Raw genomic sequence first — 16,153 nt, 5'->3', positions numbered from 1 at the left:
TTTTTCTTTGGATTCACCTGGTTCATCTTTTTTGCTCCTTCAAAGACCCCAAAAATATGATGAGGGTTTTCTGAGTCTTTGTACCCCAAAGAATCCAGATATGAAAATTCCTCCAGAATAACTCAAAGATATTTTCTGAACAAAAAAATCACATACTGAAAAAGACTGCCTCCTTATAGCTAAGATGTTTTCTCTTTTGAGTACATATTACAAACTATTATCACAGGGGGAAAAAAGCACAACTTATTAATAACATCCAAATGGTGATACTCTAATATTAAATGGAGAATTATTATTGGTTAAAATTAAATATTTGTGCTTAGATCCACTTTGGGACTAATGGATAAACTTCTTTAAAATTCTCTCCTGAAACTTCGGGATTCATTTCTAACTTTTAAATTCATCTCTCAAAAGATTAGCCTTGGGCTTTTCCCTTAATTTTTCATTTTGAAATAATTATAGATTCACAGAAAAAGTCTAAAAATGTTCAAGGAAGTCTGTGTAACCTTCACCTAGTTTCCAGCAATGGTAACATCTTTTCTGGGGGGAGGTGGGGGGTACATGGTTCGGGAATGGAACCCACGTCTCCTGCATGGAAGGCGAGTGTTCTAACACTGAACCACGCATGCACCCAATGGTGTGATACAATGTCAGAACTGGAAAAATAACATTAATACAACCCATACAGCCAATGCTCAGTCTATCCACTTCCTACACACTCATTTGTGAGTATGAGTTCAGGTGTGTATAATTCTATACAATTTTACCACATATGTAGATTCATGTAGAATTCATGTAGAGATTATGAATTAAATAAAAAATATGATGATTCTCCTAGAATGATTAAATGATGTTTACTTGAGGAAGCAGAAGTAAGACTTCATTTAACTCTTACTTAAACTGTTTGCATGTAATAGCAAAATGCATAAATACCTGTGTAATTTCCAGAGCTATAAAGATAAAATTTTACTTTCTCAACAATGTTTAGCTGATATTTCTTGAACCCGTATTTGTGTAAAGGAAATGTCTATATGGTAAGCTTTACTTCTGAGATTTCTTTAGAGTTAAAAAATAATAAAAACCATCAAAATCAGTAGTGTGGATTGAAATAAAGGGAATTCTGCTGGATATGGTCACATGAAAGTGCTAGAAAATTATAAGATGTGATTATACAATTTTTATATTTTATGGTGGAGGTTCAACTGATATTCTAATTCCACAATGCCTTCTATATTTAGTACATTTTCTCTGTGCAGATACTGGACCAGAAAGGAAAATGATATTTGTGGGGTCATTTGGGAAATGTGAATGTGGTCTGTGGATTGAGCAATACTGTTGTATCAACATTGGTTTTCTGACTTGAATAGCAGTTCCTTCATTATGTAGGAGTATAGTTGTAGGGAAAATTACACAGGAGTATTTAGGAGTATGCACCATGTCAAGCCATGTGTTCCCAAGTGGTTCTGAAAAACATTAATGATAATGGGATACAATGTAGAAAAGAGGGGTTGGAGCAAAAGATGTTAAATATTAACAGTTGGATAATCTAGATAAGGGGGCATGGGGCATTTTTGAATGTTCTGTCAATATTTCTATGCATTTAAAATGTTTTCAAATAAAAGATTTGAAAAATGAAAATAAAAAGTAAATGACATTGTAGGTGGCAGTTAGAGGGAGACAAGGGGAGCAGAGAGAAGTTATGTTTAAGCCGTTTCTTAATATGAATGTCTCCATTGTCCATGAGCACATTGTGTCACTGGGGATTGGTTAAGAGAGAATGAGGGGACTGTGGGAGGAGGTGGAGCTGCCATGAAAGAGAACAGCAGTTAAGGGACGGTTGGCAGGACAGCAAAGGCTGATTTTGTCTGATGCATTTTATTTTATTCTCACAACTCTATGAGGTAACAGTCACCACTCCCATTTTATAGATGAGAAAACTGAGGCTCAGAGAAACTGACTTAAAATTCCATCCACTTTCTTTTACTCTATGCTTTTACTTTGAGAATACACATTTCAACATTTTATGTAAAAAAGCAGAATACAAAATACATAGATATTACGATTGTAACTATGTAAAAGAGATTAAAGGAAATATAGGAAAAGGAATATAACAAAATGATACTATCATGGTCTTTGAGAGATGGGTTAAGTGGCACATTTTTTCTTATTCCTACTTTCCTGTATTTTCCATAATGCACTGCTTGCTTTTATAATAATGACAACAACAATAGCACCAACAAAAATCAAGTATTTCTTTAAAAAGGAAAGCTAGCTCTCATTTCTTTGGCTACCAATATTTCTTTTAGTAAGGTAGAAGGCTTTTAAAAAATTTATGAAAATAAAGAGATCTTGGTATTTTTTTGGGGGGGGTGGAGTGGGTGGTGCATGGTCCAGAAATCAAACCCATGTGTCCCTCATAGAAGGCGAGCATTCTACGCTGAAGCAGACAGACGGGGGATGCTTGGTATTTTTAAGGCCTGATTAGTCAAATTAAACTCATAATGAAATTTTGACATAATCTCTTAAATCTCCTATTTTGGGCAGTGTTTCCTGCTTCCCCTTGCCAGTTATACTATTATAACCAGCATACAAGTTATATATAAGAAGAGAAAATAGACAGATCAAACTGAAAATGAAACCAGTAGCCTGATTCATAAAATATTCTGCATTTCTCTGCATCCTGTGGAATGCAACATAATTTTTCAAGTAAATCTTTAAATTCAATGTATTTATCCATAAGCTAGACCTTTTCCCAAGGTGTTCAGGTATGACTGTGCCTCCAAAATGACAAAGTGTCCAATCAATTCCACAGAAATAGCAGAGTCAATAATAGAGGGGTTTTAGGTATACAGTGTGGAACTGATGGAACTGAGGGACTGTTATGACATTGCACAGATAGAGCTGAAATGAAACCAATGTGATACACTGTATCTCCTCAATATCAAAATGAACAATTGTATAGCAAAAGATTTAGTCAATCAGAGAATTCTTTTGTCTCTTCAATTTCAAGCCATCAGTTTGAGACATTTATTTCATTGAATTTGCCAAATATGTAGGCGGGTTCCAAAAATATAATTGAATCTCTGAATAATAGGGAACAAAGATTCTGGCCTGGATTTTATGCATAGGGGATATAAGTTGGAGAAAAACAAAATACCTCTCATCTGTCACATACAAAAACTCTTTAATCCTTTTAAATGCAGGTCTTTTAAGCCATGCACATTTGGCTTTGATAACTTGAGAAAGAAAACCTGATCCAGTGTATTTATTAAAATGTAAATTTATCTTGTCTGAAGGAACAAAAGAGGCAGAGAAAATTTTGAAATAAAATTCCTCGAATTGTAGGAGGTAGAGGTTTGAACTTTTCCATGGTTTGAGAACAGAACCATTTCAGACGAAGAAAAAGCCAGAGCAAAGTTCCTGATTCTAGATAAAACTGGGTCTCTTTGGCAGCCTCATTCCCATTTGGTAGGGGCTCTATCATTCTTTCAGACTCAGAACCCTGCTGCTGTAGTTAATTATTCCCCTTTCTTATCCTCCGTATTCAATATTTTCACCTCTCACCCTTTCTTTAAAACATTTCTCTGGTTTACAACTTACTTTAAATTCTGCTGATAGAAGACCTTGCCACCTCACGCCTGGATCACTAGCAACAACCTCAAAAGTGCTCCTTCTGCTACGAGTCTCTGGCCCTTCAAATCTACTGGTCCACAGCTGCTAAGTTACTCAGTCCAAAACACACCCCAACACTTTCATCATCACTGCTTCCTGCTCACTACCCCCATATTCTTTGCTGCCTCTGTATTAAGTTCAAACTCTTACTCTACCTCAGGATCCTCCACAATCCTCTTCCCTCTTCCCTCTCCTCTTATCTCTCTCACACACACATACACACTCATACTTCCATCCAATTCAATCTTACTTTTACTGCTGCCCAAAATACGTCATTCATTTTAGTCCCCTAAGTCACTCTATCACAGGAAAACTATCCTCTGTGCGCCTCCTTGCCCCCTCCTACACCCATACCATTTTCATTCCAGACAATGTCTGGTCCTTTCTGTGCAGAGTTACTTCCCTCTTGACTTTCACTCTGCAAATAAACCTTCAAGAGCCTCCTTAAATGTCACCTCTTCTATGAAGCCTTCTCTGACCCCTCTAGTCCTACAAGTTCTCTTTTCTCTAAACTCCCTTTCCATTTATGATCATTTTTTGACATTTGTCAGAGGTGCTCCTTTACTGCGCATATCTGTCTTGTACATTGTGGGACACTTAGCATCCTCGGATACTAACCGACAGCGATATTATTGTGACAATTCCAGATCTTCTGAATACATTTCCAAGTGCCCTAATTATTAAAAAGTTCCTAGAGAAGTTACCACATCATATATTCATTAGTTAGACAAATAGTCTTTGTTTAAATCATGAATGTATATCTTTAAGAACAAATTTGCACTTCCCTTACAGTTTCCAACATGTTAAAAAATAAGAAAGAGGCTAACTGACAGTAAGACGTTAACACCACTCCATTTTCAGGTGTCTTTCATAAGAGGTTTTTTTTCACACTAACTTCCCTTTTATAGATGAAGAAAGTGGGGCTTAGAGAGTACAACTTATCTAAGATCATTCAGCTTGACTGAGACCTTGAGATTTACACTCAGGGTTGTTTGGGGTCAAATCTTTGGCTCTTTGTTCTACCACACAATCTTTCTAAGGCAGCCTGTCCATATGGGCTTTAGAATAAGAGTGTGAACATATAACATAATTAGCTATTTAAAATACATTATTAATGCTGATAGGTACAAATGACTGCAATTGAAGGAAAGGACTAATGCCAGACAAATGATTTTGTTTTTTAGAATTTATAACAAGAACATGAATTTGAGGCTAAGGAATGAATTCACTCACTGACCTTCCTTGCTGTAGACATTAACCCACATTTGGTCTCTAATTGAGATGCACACATTCTTTATTCTCTTATTGTATTTGCTGATGTTTGTCTTGGCAGATGATCAGCAGATCTCTTTAAATTTGTATAAATCAAGTTTGGGGTAATAGATGGCCAAGGGTGCCTTAAATGAGGAAGCACTACTAGACACTAAGTGGTTGAAATCTAAGAGTTGACAATAGCTACCCAGGTATTCCTTTTCTATCATCTAGTTATTTTAAATAATAATTGTTACATAAATCAAGTATCAAAATAACATTCTAAATGCTGTATATATTCCTGTTTAGTTAGAGTTTATTATTCATTCCATAGATATCTAAAACATCTACATTTATTAGTGCCTTATTTTACTGTGAGCCCATACTCTTCATGCCTAGAATTTAGGAAGTGATAGCATTGATGATCCATCAGTACTATCAATACAAAAAAAAAAAAAGAAAATTCCACCTATTTGAAAAAAGCTGTATTGTTGAGTTTAGGTTTGCTTTCACAACTATGAGAATAAATGTTTACCATGTGTTTATTGTACTTAGCAGAGAAGGAGAAGGACCTGAAAATTAAGTACATATATAATTTAGAACAACTGTGTAAAATAGATAGATGTGTATATGATATAAAAGTATTTAAATCCTATATTGTTTTAGAAGCATACCTATTGTAATAAAGTTGCACTTTATTCACTAGCAAAACCACTATTCAACTGTGTATCAGGTGATCTGAAAGCATGAAGGAATTTTTAGTTATGCTTATCAGGAAAAACATATTTTGAAAAAAACCTATCATTATATCAAATAGAGCTTGGCGTCGAACTTTTATTAGAAAATTTCCTAAGCAAAGTACATTTTCAGCTCCTGCATGCTGGGGCAACTTGTAGGGAGTTGAAGGGATGAAAGGAGGAAAGGGTGGTAGAATCTTTCCCCACTAAGATTCACAAAAATAAGCCCAGGAACATCTGTCTGTTATGTGTCTGAGTTGTGAGCAACTATAGAACAGCCAGACAAGTTTCATTATTGTTTTGACTCTTTTTTCTCAAATTATCTTGTCAATTCTTTGTTGTACAATAAGAATCTTAAAAATAAATAGCTGCTCCCCACAGAAGCCAGAAATGTTCTAAATATTTTGATAACATTTCCCAGAGAGGCATAAATATTTCAAAGGTGGATTTCTAGAGTTTCTATTTATATTTCCTTCTATCTTAATTGATAGCACCTGCTAATGTGAGATCAAAACTTTCCCCCTCTTCGGTTGCTTTAGAGATGGATTTAATATGTAAAGCAGAAGTTTATAGGGTGAAGCATTTGTACTTCGGCTTCACCATCAGCTAAGTAGGACAAAGTTGAGCACACCTTACAAGGAAATCCATCCCACATTTCCTCTCTTGTCTTGGAGATTCAGATTTGCTTACCTGCTTCCTTGAAGATACTGTGCTGTTGAAACATCTATTCGAGGTCTTGGAGTTCAAGTTCTTGTTGTGATTGGTTGAGTCATGCTTCCAGGCCTTAGAGTTTTCTTTAGGATCTGAAGGAATGGGATTTAAGAAGAGGATTCTAGCTATGAGTCCATAGAGGACAGTGGCTAGGATCATTGGCATAACATAAAAGACACCGAAGTCCATTAGGTAAATAGGTGAGTAGTAATTCCTGGAGACCTTGTAGCCACAGTAGACCACAATAGCATCTTTGTAGGTGAGGATATTGAGATCCAGCAGGAAGAACCAGAGCATACAGTAAATGGATGTGAAAGCCCAGACAAAGATGATGATCTTTTTGGCTCTGGAAAATGTGCAGAGAAACTGGGCTTTGATGGGATGGCAGATTGCTATGTACCTCTCGATGGTAAAGGCTGTTATCGAGCAAGAGGATGCATTAATGCCCAAGTACTGCAGGTAAGTAATGCAGAGGCATCCAACATAGCCATAAACCCAGGAGCCGTAGATACTGTCTGTGATGTTGGGGAGGCCTGCGGCCACCAGGACCATAAGATCGGCTACTGCCAGACTCACCAGGTAGCAGTTTGTGGGGGTCCTCATGTGCTTGGTTCTCATGACCACCAGGACCACCATGATGTTGCCTACGATGCCCAAACCACAAATAACGAGCACAAGTAAGATGGTGACCACTTGGTATTCTAGGGCCACCACTGCTCGCGGCTGAAGCTGGGTTCGGTTCAGTTCGCTTATGGTCTCGTTTTCCATCTTTAGTGGCTTGAAGTTTCTCTGAAACACTTAAGGTTCTCAAAACATCTCCTTTCCAATGCCCTGCCTTTATTCCAGTGGTTCTAGTGCCCTGTGAAAAGTTGGAGTGCATATTCATTCACAATGTCACTATTTCAGACCAAGTCACACTCACTTTCCCCTGGTAACTCTGGCTTCCTCTCCTTTCCCCTCCCATTTTCCTACATTTACAGGGCTGAGATGCACTCCTGAAAACTCCTTTTATATTGAAGCTCTAGTGAAGGATGGAGCACCTATTTTGACTAGCTTACAGTTATAAAGCTTTCCTCTCTTACTAGAGAAAAGTGATTAAGAAACGAGGAACATAAAAAGATCCCTGTTTTGAAAGAGTTCCCAATGGGAAAAAAAACCTAAACAATATCTGCCACCTAAGAAACACATAAACAGAAAGACCTCTCAGATGCTTGGGGAAAATGGAATGGAAAAGAAAAGGTTACCAGGGAGAAAAAGCCAAGAGCTCAATGATCAATCTCAGTAGGAATTTAGCATTTAGCTTTGCCCTCTTTGATCTCAGAGCGTGAGGTCCCTTTGCTATAAAATAGCAAGCCTCTGAGCCCACATGTCCCCCTACCCCCCTGCTTTCCATATCCAATAGAGACCAATTTCTTCTCTTACCTTGTCCTCCGTAGTGCTGGCTGTTTTTCTGGGTGGACGAAATGCTAATGGGTCCAAGTTTCCAATCCTGCAAAAAATCTCATCTACTTTATTTGACAGGGCGACCACTTAGTAGTGCTCAGCCTTCAGGACTGCAGTTCCTCTAAGCCCTCGCAGCCCTTTTCAACTAATGACAGACCATACAGCTGCAGCAGAAGCAGCAGCAGGCGCAGCAGCAGTGAGGCTGTCAAATCATAGATCGTCCGCTAATGAGAAGACAGGAGCACTCACACACACACACACACACACACACACACACAGCACACATACTCAGACACACTCACGCTCACAAATGTCAGTCAGCCCTCACTGATTCACAGGCTTCTTCACTCGAAGGATTTACTTTTAATGTGCTGATGAGACCGTCCTCAATCTGAAAGGCTGAAATCAGAAGCAAAGAGTTCAGAAGCAATTGGTTTTGTAGTTGCTCAAGTCTGAGCAATTCTGTAGAAACTCCAGTACCCGAACAGCTCTGAGACATATGTCCACTCCCTGTTTGATAGGACTTTCTGGGTAGCAAATCCTTCTCAGTCCAGGTACAGCCCTTGAATCCTGAAATCTGTCTGAGCTAAAATCAAATACTATCTCCTCTGAAAAAAGTCCTTAGACTATTTCTTCAGTGAATCAGTAAAATTGGCTCTCTTCTTATATGAATGGAAAATGAATTAAAATTGATTTTAAACCATTTCAACTATAATCTTCTGAGGCTTATAAAAATTATTAAAAGGAAAAAAAGACTATTTGAACTAAGAACATTGATTTAAGCATACATATGAACTGTTAAGTTTATTTTTCAACTCTGGCTCTGAAACATTTAGCAGACTCTTTCCAACTGCTCTCCTTATCTTTTCCCTCTTCATTCATCCTCTGGACAACCCACTGTATGTACCTCCCAGCAACATCTTAATTCAGTTTATTTATAGGTGGAAAAATCTAGGTGAAATGTAGTCCAATGTAACTGTGGTAACACATCTCTGAAACTGAGTTTTATAGACACATCTTTCTTAGAATAGTGGTTTTCAGCTTGATTTTTATTCTCTTATGTAGATGTGGTAAATATATATATATATACACTATTTTTTCCCCTGGAAGCTCAGAAAACATGACTCCCTTCTTCATATACTAACAGTGAACAAAATAAAACAAAATTAAGAATGGTTGACTCTCTGTTTCAATAAGTTCAGACGCTTTCCTTCCAGAAGAGCAGAAGGTTAAATAGAAGGACGGGTTTAAATGAACAGAACCATAGAGATAAAAAAACTATGTTTAAGACTAGATAACAGTGAGATGAAGATGAAGTTCTGGACTGAACTGAGTGAATTCCATCCTTTGCACCTGCAAGGGCTCTGTGAGCCTCTTTTCCCCTTCTAAAATGCCTATGGTTACAAATTAATCATCCTTGAGCCAGAATCAACCTTAAGATGTGTTATTTGGCCAGTACAAGGTAAGCAGAAGCATGATTTAAAATAATTTGATTATTGTCTATCTTTCAAAATTGAGAAGTTGTATATTCAATCTGAATTTCCACCTCCTCATAAAAAGAGAAAGTTCCAGCAATCATGACCCCACATTCCTATAGAAATAATTATCTGATGCTGTATGGTTGACCCTCAATGTAGGACATGCCCTTTCCTTTTCTCCTCATTGACACTACCTCCCTCCTAGCTGTCAAACAAAGCTTCTTTCAGTAATCATACATATCTGACCTCCATAGTCATTTGAGCTTTGACACCTTCATCACATCCAAATTCCTGGGAGAAAATGAAGGGGAGCAACCAATGCAATTTGCAACTCCTACTATGTACCAGGACACTAGTACATAAACTTTGGTCCAACCTTTAAGCAGGTCATGGTCTATTGAGAGGAAGCAGACTTAAAAGCATTCCGTTAAGCTGTGCACTAAAACATTTGTTCAGGGGATGTGGCTTATTAAGAGAAAAGTATTTGTGCGTGGTGGGGGGTAGGAAACTGCAGGGTCAGAGAGGGCTTCAGAGGCAAAGTAACATTTGAGAACAGTCTTGAAAAAAAGGAAGCTTTCTTTTGGGAAGTGGGAAGAGTGAAGACATTCTGATTAGAAGTAATAAGACATACAAGGCCCAGTTGTGTAAAACAATGAGGATTTACAAGACCAGGTAGCAATTTTCTGATTCTGTTTAGTTTGTGAGGAGTTTGTGCTGGTGATGTGACAACCATCTAATGACTACCAGGCAGGTTTTCCAATGAGGAGTTCTCCCTTTTGGAGCATGTTGTCTTTCTTCTCCCCCCGCCTCTCTCTTGATTCATTCTCTTCTTAACTCTGGGAAGAGTCCAAACCTCTAACTTTACCATCTCAGACTTGCCTGCCAATCATCGTCCTGTCTCTGTTCAATCAATATCATGCTCTTTGCAATATTTTCAAAGTCACTGTGTTTTTTTTTATAGGGTAGGCTTTTTAAAAATACTACAACTAAACCACCATTAGGTAATATCTAATTAATGTTCTACGTATGCAAGGAACTGCACAAAAATAGTGTAAAATTGGAATTAATCTTACATTTGTGTTGAGAATGTTTACTCACAATAATATTGTAAATTTTAATCAACTATTGCCTTTACATCTTTTGAATTCTTCTGACTACAGAGAAGCACATCCTTTGATAACAATCCTCTGGTATTCGTTTCAAAAAAGGACGGGTAAGTCAGGGCCACAGCAGTGTAGATGGCAAACCCAAATCATCACACACATGTCCCACGCTCGCTTTTAGTCTAGCTCTGCTTTATCTGACCTTATCCTTTTAAGGCCTTCTATTCTACCACTTGGCCAGCATCAATACAAATGAGCATCAGCCTACATAGAATGTTTTCTGTAAGAATGTCTTTGAACTCCTGACCTTAACATTTCCCCATTTTTGTCTGGCCTCAGATTTGCCCTGGGAATGGAACTTGAGGAAAGGTTTAGCATTCTGCTCACCACCCCTGACATTTCTAAGTCTCTCTGTATCTGTATCTGGCTTTCCCTTTCCATATTACCCTAGGAAACCATCCACTTGTCCCAGGACACAGTGGTTGACATGGCTGTCACACTTGCTGCATCTGCTCTGCATCTACTCTAGAGGGATTGAGGCAAGTTTTACCCTGATCTCTAGAGATGTTCTTCACTATCTAGGAAACAGATGACCCTAGAAAGTCATCACAAACCCATTAGTAGGTGATTATTTTCACTAGTAGCATTTCTCAAACTTGAGCATGCATCTGAATTACCTAGAGAGCTTGTTAAACCCAAATTGCTGCCTCACTCAGCAACCCAAATTGCTATTTTCATAGATCTAGAGTGGGGCCCAAGTGTATATGCCTTTCTTACAAGCTCCCAGGTGATGCTGATGTTGCTAGTTTGTGAGCCACACTGAGTTACTCAGTATTCTGCAATGTGGCTCAATGGTTCTGATGGAGGTTGTGGGAAGCAGCTATGAATTGGAATCACCTAGATAGAGTTTTAAAAAATGTACATACCTGCTTAGCCTCCTACATATTGTGAGGATAGGTATTTTTCTAGGCTTAGACCTAGGAAAGAGATTGGGATGCTGGACAAAAGCAATTGACTTACTCCCTTTCTTATGACTTGTTCCACTCTCTCACTTGTGCTATCATAACTGGAGTTTTGCAAGTGGTGGAACCGGGTATATTGGATCAGGAAAGCTTGGAACCTAGAGAATATGCATACTAACTAGTCAAATGGCACTGAAGTCAGGCAGAGGTGGTGATGTTGTAGAGCATCCAGCTAGTAGTTTACAGGTCAGTAGTTTGCAAGACTTGAATTATGGTGATAGGAGTGCAAAATTTAAGGGGGCACCCGAAACTCAGTAATCAAGATAATATTTTACTGAAATAGTTTTATAAGTGAAAGTCAATGGAAAATGTCTACTAAGAACAAAATAACAAAATTTTAAATAAGGACAAGATCAATAGCAGTGATTTTTTCCTTTTGCTTCTGTCTCCAATATGACTTCTCAGGGTATTGTACTAATCATGTCTTTACTTAAAATACCGATATTTTGTTTACTCTGAATTATTTTGCATTAATTTTAATTTTGAAGAAAATGCTGCATTAAGACATAAGATAGTGTCTTGATTACTGAGTTTTCTGGAGCCCCCTTACATTTTGTGCCCTCGTTTGCCTTACTCTCATTTGCCTTATTCCCAGCCTTCTTATCCCTAGTTGAATTTCAGAATCACTGGAGAATTTTTAAAAATACAAATACTTAGGCCCCTCTCCAAGATATTCTTATTATTGTCAGAGAATGAAGCCCTCGAGTTTTGGTTTGAGCAATGATGAATGAGAACCACTGAGGTAGGCCAGCAAAATTTGGTCTCTGGAGATGAGAGTTTGGTGATAAGTGAGAGTCCAGGTTGGGGCAGGACCATAAAGGTAAAACAAACTGGGTGTAGGTAATCTGCCAAGATGTAGAAAGGCGACAGCACCAGAGTGATTTAGCAATAGAGAGCAATGGCACAAGACTGTGATTCTTGGGAGAAATAGTATAAACTATGCAGTTTATCAGGCTTAGAAGTGCTGAATTTGGTGCAGTTTATCAAGTTTCAGAGACAGAAACAGTGACAAAGACTTGGTTCCAGCAATTGGGATATAAAATCTGGGTTCTGAAGTGGAAAACAAAGTTAATATAGGATTTGATGCTGAGTCATCTAGCCAACTGAACTAAGGATCCTTAAATTCTCTCTATTCAGGTATAGGCTTCATCACAGATCCTGGGCTAGTAGAAGACATTTGGCAAAAGTTATAGAAAAAACATCAAAATCCATATGTACTGATATTTAAATATTAGCCAGGGACAATGGTTGGCCCTTGTCCAGCAAGCAAAAATACTTTATATAGTGGATTTATGATATTGTGGTTTTTGCTTATTGGAAAAGGCAAGAAGTCTTGTTTACCCTGAAGGGCAATATGGTCTTTGGGGACATAATATTACCCTTTTTTGTCCTTCCTTTCTGTTTCTCCACCATATGTACTTTTATATTTCCTAGTATCATGTATACTTCTTTCTCAGTGCCAATGTTTGTGGAGAAAATAAAATCAAGGATTTAGGAACAAAGCATAGTAAAACCCAACCCGAAAATGGTGAGAAATGAAAAAGTACAAACACATGCACATAGCACCTCCTCTCTGCAATCTGGACCGTTCATTACCAGGTCAAGGGCAGCATGCTCAGGAAGAGTTAAAACTGTTTACCTTTTAACTGTTTAGAAGTTTCCCTAACTGTGTCAGTAGGGGATACATTCTATACAAAAGATTAGAGAATAAAAATTTTAATCCAAGTTTCAAACTTCGAAGTCTGGTTTACTTTGACATTGCATGTTTTCTGGAACACTATTTAAGCTTATTTAAAATAAATTCATATAATTATTAAAAGTTGTTATCATTAAGTTACTGTAAAATCTCATGTTGCAGCTGATCATGTTCTCATTTATTCTGGCCACTAGGAATCTAAAGTCCAAATTTATATCCTTACGTGACTGGTTGGCATGAATTTACCAATAAAAGGATCTTTTCCCCACATGTATGGTTTATAAATGCATCATCTTAGTATTCGACTTTTATTATATCAAGGTCTAAGTGTATAATATCAAGTTTCTAAATCTATCAACTTAGTATTTGGTCTTCTTTATTATATCATAGATATGTGTGTGTATACTCACACAGGTACACCACTTCCCAGAACTCTGGGGAGATGCTAAAAATGTAGATGAATTATTGTTTTTAATCAACCATATTGTGGTACAATTCACAGGCAATAAAATGCATTTTAAGTATGCAGTTTAATGAATTTTAACAAATATATGAAAGTTTGAAGTCGCAATTAAAGTTGAGATACAGAAAATTTCCATCATCCTAAAAATGTCCCATTTGTTTCTCACCAGTTAATACTTCATATCCTGTCTCTGTGTTCAGGTAACTATTGTTCAGTTTTCTTCATTTATATTACACTTGTTCTTTGGAAGAATTGTATAAGTGGAATCACACAGCCTATACTCTTTTGTACCTATTTCTTCTAATCAGCATAATGTTTTCATATTTGTTTTATAGCATTGAATCAGCAGTTTATTACCTTTTATTGTTTCATAATATTCCACTGTATGGTATAATATAGATATGTAGAAGATATAGATATGGCCTATTTGAGTATCCATTCACTTGTTGGTGGACATTTTGATTATTTCCAGGTTTTGGCTATTGTGAATAAGGCTTCTTTTAATATGCATGCATATTCAATGTTGGGGAGAATATATTGTCATTTTTCTTGGATAAATACCTAAGAGTGAAATTGCTGGGTCGTGAGTTTCATGTGTGTTTAAAAGCTTAAGAAAGAACCAAAATGTTTCCAAAATGATTGCGCCTTTTAAACTTCCAAGAGCAATCAATGTATAAAGGTTTAGTTCTTCCACATAGTTGCCACCACATTGATATTATCATTTATTCATTCTACTGCATGGATATGGTAACTTCTTGTAGTTTTATTTTGCATTTACAAGATGAATAATGATGTTGAGTAAACTTCCAAGTGTTTATTGGCAATTTGATATGAATGGTGAAGTGTCTGTTCTGCTCAAGTCTATTGCTCATTTTCATTGGAGTGCTTCTTTTCTCATTTTTGAGTTGCAAGAGTTCTTTATATATTTTAAATACACATCCCTACAAAGATTTTATCTTATATCTTCTTCTTTGGGTTTTTAGTTTTAGGTGTATAATACATGTTATTTTATTATTTATGTACTATATAAGGTAAAGACCAAGATTTTTTTTCCATATAGACATCCAGCTGTTCTAATAGTATTTGTTGAAAAGATTGTCTTTTTCCATCGATTACCTCTAATCTTTGCCAAAAACCAACTGACCATATACAAGTTGTTTTGATTTGGAAATCTATTCTGTTAAATTGACCAATACCTCCATTTTTATTTAAATATCATACTTTCTTGATTAGTGTAGCTTTATGTATGTCATAAAATTAGGTAGTGAAGGTCCTCCAATTTTTTTTTTCTTTTACAAAATTGTTTTGGCTGATCTAGTTCCTTTGCATTTTCCTATATGTTTTAGAATCAAGTTGTCAACTCCTGCCAAAAAACACCATTCTGGGGTTTTAACTGGGATTGCATTAAATCTACAGATCAATTTTTGGACAATTGTCATCTTCCTGGCATTCTTCTGACCTTCAATAGTAGATATTTCTTCATTATTTCGGTGTTCTGTCATTTCTGTGAGTGCTGATTTGCAGTTTTCAGTGCGCAGATTTGAATATATTTTGTTCAATTTATATGTATTTTATGTTTTGACACTATTGTAAATTATGTACCTTATGCAATAGTATATATCCAAGTGCATACTTAATACATGTCCGTATAGTTTGTATGTAAATTTTTATGTCAGTTTGCTATTGTACGTTGCTAACTGTGCTGGTTTGAAGGGATTACGTGCCCTAGAAAGGCCATGGCTTAATTCTAATCCAATTTTGTAGAGGCAGCAGTTTATTTTAAACCCTATTCAGCTCTGTATGGTGGGGACTTGATTAGATTATCTCCATGGAGATCTGACTTGCCCAATTATGGGTATTAACCTTGAATTAGAGGGAGATGTGACTCCGCCCTTTCCAGGTGGGTTTTAATTAGTTCAGTGGGATCCTTTAAAAGAGGAAACGTTTTGGAGAGAGCCACCAGAGCCATAAGAACTACCAGAGTCTACGCAGCCAGAGACCTTTGGAGATGAAGAAGGAAATGCCCCTCCCCGGGGAGTTTCAAAAAAGAAGAAGCCTGGAGAGAAAGCGAGCAGATATTCACCATGTGCCTTTCTAGCTGAGGGAGAAACCTTGAACTTCATCGGCCTTTCTTGAGTGAAGGTAATCTCTTGTTGGTGCCTTAATTTACATTTTTATAGCCTTGCTTTAATTGGGACATTTTCATGGACTTAGAACTGTAAACTAGCAACATAATAAATTCCCCTTTTGAAAAGCTGTTCCAGTTTTGGTATATTGCAGTCAAGCAGCTAGCAAACTAGGACACTAGTATATAAGATTTTCAAATGTAATTGAATTTTGTGTATTGACTTCATATCTTGTGATCTCGCTAAACTTACTTATTTGTTTTAGTAACCTTTGAAGATTCCTTAAGATTGTCTATATATGTAACAACATCTTCTGTGAATAAGAACAGCTTTACTCCTTTCTTCCCAATCTGTGCCTTTATTTTTTATTTTTTCTTGCCTTATTGCACTTGCTAGAAATGCGAGTAAAATGTTAGAAAATAAAAGCATTGGCAAGAGTGGGCATTCTTTT

General features: G+C 36.9%; 1 protein-coding gene across 1 annotated transcript in view; it reads right to left on the bottom strand.

Moving 5' to 3' along the window:
• Positions 1 to 7,894, bottom strand: part of TRHR (thyrotropin releasing hormone receptor) — a 36,911-nt gene extending 29,017 nt beyond the window's left edge. The window contains exons 1-2 of the mRNA XM_077163239.1: positions 7,794 to 7,894; positions 6,351 to 7,230 (exon numbers count right to left, since the gene is read on the bottom strand). Of these exons, the coding sequence (XP_077019354.1) occupies positions 6,351 to 7,139 (789 nt within the window). The 5' untranslated portion in view covers positions 7,140 to 7,230; positions 7,794 to 7,894. The remainder of the gene's footprint in view (positions 1 to 6,350; positions 7,231 to 7,793) is intronic.
• Positions 7,895 to 16,153: the final 8,259 nt, after the last annotated feature.

This window comes from Tamandua tetradactyla, chromosome 6 (assembly GCF_023851605.1).
Source record: "Tamandua tetradactyla isolate mTamTet1 chromosome 6, mTamTet1.pri, whole genome shotgun sequence".
Lineage (NCBI taxonomy): Eukaryota > Metazoa > Chordata > Mammalia > Pilosa > Myrmecophagidae > Tamandua > Tamandua tetradactyla.
The sequence above is the reverse complement of the archived record's forward strand: the minus strand, read 5'-3'. Positions and strand labels throughout refer to the sequence as shown.